This window comes from Nicotiana tomentosiformis, chromosome 11, assembly GCF_000390325.3.
Source record: "Nicotiana tomentosiformis chromosome 11, ASM39032v3, whole genome shotgun sequence".
Taxonomy (NCBI): Eukaryota; Viridiplantae; Streptophyta; class Magnoliopsida; order Solanales; family Solanaceae; genus Nicotiana; species Nicotiana tomentosiformis.
Genome location: NC_090822.1, coordinates 93,181,239 through 93,189,225, shown reverse-complemented (window position 1 = coordinate 93,189,225; position 7,987 = coordinate 93,181,239). Strand labels below are relative to the sequence as shown.

The 7,987-nt window shown below is 39.4% G+C and overlaps 1 protein-coding gene across 1 annotated transcript; it reads right to left on the bottom strand.

The window, feature by feature from the left end:
- Nucleotides 1–6,364: 6,364 nt before the first annotated feature.
- Nucleotides 6,365–7,375, bottom strand: LOC104096443 (dehydration-responsive element-binding protein 1A-like). Its single transcript, XM_070188574.1, has one exon. It carries the CDS (start codon nucleotides 7,275–7,277, stop codon nucleotides 6,579–6,581), a length of 699 nt encoding a protein of 232 aa, XP_070044675.1. The 5' UTR covers nucleotides 7,278–7,375; the 3' UTR covers nucleotides 6,365–6,578.
- Nucleotides 7,376–7,987: the final 612 nt, after the last annotated feature.

The window sequence follows — 7,987 nt, the reverse complement described above, 5'->3', positions numbered from 1 at the left end:
TCTCTTCGTACACAAAACGACCACCGTAGTAGTGTCAAATACCCGAAAATGTTATGACGAACGACCAGCCAACCACCCTACTTTTATATGGTGTTTATAAACCCCCTTCCTCCTCCAAAACTCCACAAAATAGTAGTAAAACACGCAGCCCAACAGCAACACAAAACAGTCCACAAAACAGTCCGCTACAAGTGAATCACTCGAACTCACGGCTTCCGATCACCGTCCCGTGAGTTCTTACAAGTATAGAACGACTTACCATGAATTTACAGCAGAAAAAATGGATGAAATATAGCAGTAAAATCACCTTATTTGTTGGATAACTCAGCTCCTATCTTGGTTCTTCAAACTCTAAGTTTTACCTCCAATTGGAACTTGAAAGGGAGAGAAAATCAATTAGGGTTTGTGGGAAATTGTTGGGAGGATTCTTTGCAGAGCTTGTGTCTGGTTATTATGCTCTATTTTAAGTCTAATATATGAAGAAAATAGGCCCTTAAAAGGCCTCTTTGGACGACCCGAAATGGCCCATTTTTGGGCTTTCATTTAAGCAAGTAGGTGACACACCTACTTGTCACCTAGCAGCTTGCGCAGTATCGCAAAAATGCACATATCTCTCTACTACGATGTCGTATTGACAAATGATTTAATGCGTTGGAAAATAGACTCATAGATATTTAATTTGATGGGTGGAACACCCCATAACTCTAAGTATATTGGGAGAAAATTGCAGTTACATCTGACCCAAAGTTTCAGTAAAACTTATGAATGTAACTTGTGATGACTTTCATCGACTTTTGTTCCACAACTCGCTTGACATCAAAACATAACACACGGATGTCATACAAATAATATAAATCACAACATAATCTCCTTATCATGTTAATCACCCTAGTCTCACCCCAAAGGTACATGTTATAACATTTCCAACTTGTCGACTTTCGATGAAACATTGTTTTATTTAATTGCTTTAGCTTCTGAACTGTCCAACCCTCTTTGTACTTGTTGTTCATGATCTTCAATATTTGTAACCTCAGAGGTAACATGATTAACTTACTTTATATACTTTTAAATATTATCTCATTTTTTGTCCTACATTAGTTTGCTTACGACGCATTTTTAACGTACGAAAATATAGGGTGTAACACCATGAACCCGAGGAATTTGCCCGATTCAACCCCGAATGTGCACTTCTCTGGGTTTAGCTTCATATTGTGTTTCTTCAGCATCTCGAAGGTATCCTGCAAATATTTCAAATGGTCCTCTGCTCGAAGGGACTTGACCAATATATCGTCAATATAAACTTCCATTGATATCCCTATTTGTTCTTCGAACATCCGATTTACTAGGCGTCGATAGGTGGCACCGGCATTCTTTAACCCAAACGGGATTACATTATAACAGTAGGTGCCAAATTTAGTGATGAAAGAAGTCTTTTCTTGATCACCCGGGTCCATCCGAATTTGGTTGTACCAGGAATAGGTGTCGAGAAAGTTGAGTATCTCGTGCCCGACCATCGCGTTGATCATCCGATCGATGTTAGGAAAAGGGAAAGAATCCTTAGGGCATGCATGTTTAAATCTTTGTAATCTACACACATTCTTAGATTATTCCCTTTTAAGGCACTACCACTACGTTAGCTAACCAGTCGGGGTATTTAACTTTCTGGATGGATCCTATTTTAAAAAGTTTCGATACCTCATCCTTGGTGAATGCATGCTTGATCTCGGACTACGGCCTCCTCTTCTGCTTAACCGGATGGAACTTCGGGTCCAAACTCAGCTTATGAGTGGTTACCTCCGGTGGGATCCCTGTCTGTCAAGATGGGACCGAGCGAAATAATCTATGTTATTTTGAAGAAAATTAATAAGTTTTTTTCTTAGATCGAGGGTTAACCCCATGCCCAGGTATACCTTTTGATCCGGTAAGTGTTCAATTAATATGACTTGCTCTAATTCTTTGACTATCGATTTGGTGGTGTCGGTTTCATCAGGAGCCAAGAATGATCTCAGGACACTATAATCATCATCCTCGTATACTTCTCATTCCACCGGTTCGGCCGAGGCCGACATCAGTGATTGCTATTTAATTTCTTCCTTTTTGGTCAACTCCGCCTTCCTTGGTGTCGAAACCACGGGCACCGGGATTACCTCGTCGACAGCGAACACCTCCCTTGCGGCATGCTTCTCTCCGTAGGCTGTCTTGACTCCTCCCTCTTTAGGGAATTTCAATGCCTGGTACAAGGTCGAGGGTATCTCCCTCATGTTGTGAACCCACGGCCTTCCAAATAGAGCGTTATACCTCATGTCCCCTTCGATCACGTAGAAATTTGTCTCTTGGATCGTCTTGACGGTGTTTACTGGCATGGTTATCTCCCCTTTAGTAGTTTCATATGCCATGTTAAATCCGTTCAACACCCGGACTGCTGGCACGATTTGGTCCTAGAACCCTAATTGCTCTATGACCCTTGATCTGATGATATTGGCTGAGCTACCTGGATCAATCAGCACACGTTTAAATCGAGATTTATTGATACGTACAGATATTATCAGCGCATCATTTTCAGGTTGCACGATGCCCTTGGCATCCTCCTCACTGAACGAAATGGTTCCCTTCGAGACATAATCCCGGGTGTGATTTTCCCTTGTGATAGATACTTTAGTGCGCTTTACATTGGTCCTTGGGGGACATCAACTCCTCCGATGATCATGTTGATGAAGTGTTGAGGCTCCTCTTGTTCGACCTCTTTGTTAGTGTCCCTATTCCTGAATTGATTTTTGGCTCCACTCAGAAATTCTCGAAGGTGCTAGTTGCTGAATAACCAGGAAACTTCTTCTCTCAAATGTCGGCAATCCTTGGTCATGTGACCATGAGTGCCGTGTTACTTACACATCAAGTTAGGATCTCTTTGGGTAGGGTCGGACTGCAATGGTCGGGGCCACTTAGTCTCTTTGATGTGCCTGATGGCTGACACGATGTTGGCAGCATCAACGTTAAAGTTATACTCTAATAATATCGGTGCTTCCCTACCCCAGAGCGGCCCGACGAAACTATTTTTTCTTATTAGACCTCGACTGTTAGGACCTCGATCACCTCTCTTATCGTTCCTTATGGGGTGACGCCCGGATCCATTTCCCCTTCAATCCGCGATGTATGGTTGGTACCGATATCGGACCGGTCTTGGCTCATGATCAACATCTCTCTTAGACCTATCATCAGCCCTGATAGGGTAAATTGACCGAGAAGGAGCTCCGAGTTGGTAGTCCTCGAGCCTGATCTTTGACTTGCACCTTTTGTGGATGTCGGCTCAGGTCACCGTCAGGTACTCTACCAAATTTTGTTTTAGCTGTTGAGAGGCCAAGGAACTTTGGGAGTTAAGCCCATGAGTAAATGCCTGAACGGCCCAATCATCTGCAACCAGAGACAGGTCTATCTGTTCCATCTGGAACCTTGACACAAACTCCCTGAGCATCTCGTTGTTTCTTTGTTTAACCTTGAAAAGTTCTGACTTCCTGGTGTCGACCTTGATGGTCCCGACATGGGCTTTTACGAAAGCATCTGCAAGCATAGCAAATGAGTCAATGGAATTTGGGGGTATGTTTTGGTACCATATCATTGCTCCCTTGAACAAAGTCTCCCCAAACTTCTTTAGTAACACCGACTCGATTTATCGTCTTCCAAGTCGTTCCCCTTTATTGTGCACATATAGGAGGTCACATGCTCGTTCGGATATGTGGTTCTATTATATTTGGGGATATCAGGCATACGAAACCTATATGGGATCGTCTTTGGTACTGCGCTCGGAGGAAAAGGCTTTTAGATAAATTTCTTGGAATTCGGCCACTTCAAAATCGGGGGTGCTCCTAGGATTTGATCGACCCTGGAATTGTATGTTTCCACCTTCTTGTCATTACCCTTAATTTTATTATCACCTGACTTCACCCGCTTCGTTAATGCTTCAAGTATTTCATCATCTCGGGATTGACCCCGGGATCGGCGTCACCCGGTCTCTCGGTGATTTGTTTGTTTCTTCGGGTGCTTTCCCCAGATTGTTTGGGATTGACCCTGTTGGGGGTGTGGCTTTGATTCTGCGGTTTCTCTATTGCCGCATGTTGAGCCTGCAACATTTCGAAGATTAGCCATAGGCTTACCCCATCACCTTCACCTTCGGGCACTGTTGGTCGGGGTCCCCCGCGAACATAGTTTTCGGGGTCAGTTGGCAAATTGACATCGATGGTCACATGTGAGTTAGCATCGACAGGATCAGCAACTGGGACACCATTGGGATCAGCAGGAGGCACCTCATTGCTAGGTACCAAATTATTATTTTTGCCATGATGGCCAAACTCAGCGTCAACGTTCAAATGGGCAGACTGAGAGTTCGACATTTTCGGGCTGACCTAAAATTAAACATTGAAAGAACAAGCGTAAAATAAGGTGAGTTATGGATATTCGTATCAAATAACCACTATTATCCTTAGCCCCCCGGTGGGCGCCAAACTGTTTACCTTTAAATTGGATAATAATTAAATTTGTACACGGTTTTAAGGATATGTGGTTTAATTCAACATATATAATTAATTATATAATATAAATGAATTAAACGATCAAACCACTCGTGACATTGTAGCCAAGCCTGAACTTAGATCAAACAATGACCTCGTCCTCGATCGGATCCTCGATTCGAGCTCAGTCGTGAATGGAGAACAGGTTAAGTGAACAAGAACTTTAACAGTAGCTAAAAGAGAGAAAATGAATTTGTAGTGCTTTGATTCACGTGTTACAAAAGAAAAACTTTCTCTTATTATAGTAGGAGAGTTTCATCTCTAGTATAAGTTTAAAAAGGGTAAAAAGCTTCCCTTCTCTTTAATTACTGATCCGTAACCGACATTGAATTAGATTTGCACCGTGATATCCGGTTGGGTGCGAATATCACGATCCTCTATCTGTCGTGTGTAACCGTTTATCGTTTTTCCCGAGGTCTTAGAATTCGCCCTGGGTTCGGGGTAAGTCGCTTTATCAGGACCGATGATGAGCTCATCTTTCATGGATCTCGATACGAAGAGCTCCTTGCCTCGATTTCAATCTCATGCGTCCATGCCCTTCTTTTATTTTTTTCACCGGAAAATCGGAGTATGCATTTTCCCCGATTTTAACCGTACATAATTTGCATATAAACTGTGAATCAAGTATTGCTATTGTTATATGTCATAAGTTAGTTCAAAGAACTGAACCTCTGAGTATTTATGAAACTCTCATGATATTCGCTAATTTAGATAAAAACATGTCACAAAGAAACGGTCATAAAATGTTAGATGGAGATTTTAATACCAATTCTCTGGTAACAACCTTTCTAAATTTTACTAAAATCAACCACTTCTTCCACGTCAAAAGACTCATTCACAGAACCATGGCAAGTTTTACCAATTCTTTCCACTGTGGAGCTCGCGTTTGTTGCTCATTGTGGCATTATTTACGACACTTGTGAAAAGAAAGAATGAGATAGGGTCGATATCTGCTAATTCAAACTCTCATGGGTATAAGTATCATCAATTAAATGAGTTTTATTATTAAGAAAAAGGATTGTGATATGATATAACATGTAAAATGTATTGTATTTATTTTTTGAGTTAAACAATAATAGTTGATGACTTTGCTGTTCTAAAAGAAACAAAGGTGACTTTGGTCGGATACCTGTATAAGTTGCGTGACCATCTAGGAAATCTACTCAAACTTTCATGCAGTATGAATATTCAATCGCAAATATATTTTCATATTTTAAAATTATATATTGAAACTTCTTATATTTTGAAAACTTACACAAAATATCACGTAGGTTTTCAATTACGACCGGATATGAGTGATCGCGCTTAAAATATAGCGGATGTATATATCTGTTATCAAAATAAACTAAAATAAATTAAAGCGAAATAAGCAAAAGAAGGATGATATCAAAAATGAGAAACTTTCTATGTTAAATATTACTCCATCCGTCTTGTTTTATATTACAACATTTGATTGGACACAAATTTTAAGAAATTAAAGATGATTTCTGACACGTAAGTCAAATATAAGCACACAAGTACTGAAGTAGTCCTTTTAAGTGAGTGGTAATGAGAATTTCACATGTCATTTTATTTTAACAAGTGATTGTGAGGGTTTGACTAAATTATATGCCATCAAGGGTAAAATGAGAATACTAAAACTAAATAATTTTCAAAAAGATAAAGGTATCATTATTTTTAGCACAAACAAATAGAAGAAAAAAACTTATATTACATAAATTGGGATTAATTACAGAGAATATAAGTTCTAAAAGAATAGAAACAACATACACGTATAATAATATGCAAAAAGAATCTGTCAATGGGAGTAAAACCAAGTAATTTGTTGTCATTTATCAAGTAATTGATAAAGATTATCAAGTAATTCCTAGTGTGACAAATTAATTGAGGGTTGTTGACGATTCTACTAGTGATGCGTACAATATTATGTCTGTTTTCCATTGCAGTTTGACTATACTTATAGGGAACTAAATTACTCAAATTAAAGTCTCTACACTTATTGTCTAATTAAATTTATCAATAGCTCCACAAAGACATGTCAGCATGATCAGCTTCCATTTCATATCCGTCTATAATACATTGAGGTGGAGGTAGCATTAGCCCTTCGGCCATATTCACAAGTAATCTCGGCATGCAGAAAAGTGCCTCCTCATCCATAAACAACACATTATCAGGCAATTCTGCAACCAACTCTTGTATTACTTGGTCAACAATAATTTCCTTAAAGTTTTCTCCATGTGATTCTACAGGCCGAAATGTTTCGGCGGCTTCAACGGCCGCCTTCTGAATATCCTTGGCGGCCGCTGAAGTCGGGATGGGTAACCTCCAAGCCGAATCAGCAAAGTTCAAACATGCTGACCGGCCTCTTAGAGATATGGCCGCCACGTCATGAGCTCGAGCTGCCATTTCTGCAGTTGGGAAAGTGCCCAGCCATATTCTTGATTTCTTATTGGGTTCTCTTACTTCACAAACCCACTTATTCGAATTTCTCCTCCTTATTCCCCTGTATACTGGATGTCGAGTTTCACGAAACTTCTTCCTACCCGCACGTTTCTTTGGATAGTTCGAAGCTAACATCACTTCTTCATCAGAATAATTAGGTGTACTCCCTGCGCTGCCACTATCAGACGAAGTTGAAGATTCAGCAGCTGGCAACAAAGAAGTTGACAGTGTAGAAATTAGTGGATCAAAATTGTAGTCTCCAAAAATATTCATTCTTGATCAGTGGAGAGTACGTACTCTTGGAAGTTGGAAGTGTACTGAGTAAAGCTTTGAGAATGGATGGTTCAGTTTAAGGTTTCCTTTTGAGTCAATAAATAACATTACGAAAAGCTATTTATAGTGATATATGATAAGTGAAGTGTTACATAGGAAAGAAAACTTACGGTTTAGACACGAACACGGACTGTGTTAGCAGGAGACAGGCTGGGCATATATTCTTGTTCTTGATTTTTAAAAGGTAAAAAGTAATGGGGCCTAGCTACTTTATGAAGCAATCAACAAGGTTAGTTTCAACACAAGTTCAAGATTTAATTTGTCTGTGTTTGTGTGTTGAACACGTGTAATTTCTTCTTTGGGACAACTTGTGGGATCGTTTCCCACCTTCTTCTTACCATCCTTATTGGGTTTTACTGGACACTGGGGGTACCATTTAGGATTATAGAAATTAAACACAAAAACATAAGAAACCAAAGGAATCATGTTGCATCTATTTTATACTTAATAATTAGTAAATTTGAGTATAAAACATATTAATAACTGTCAAGTCAAAAGTTTGACTGAACATTAGTCCATCCATGCCATTTATGCTGGCTACTCACCTTGACTCGATATTAACTTTAAGAAAATAAAAAACTTTTGAATATCTTAAACATAATATAAATTGCGCATATATATATATATATTAAAATTTATAATATTAAACA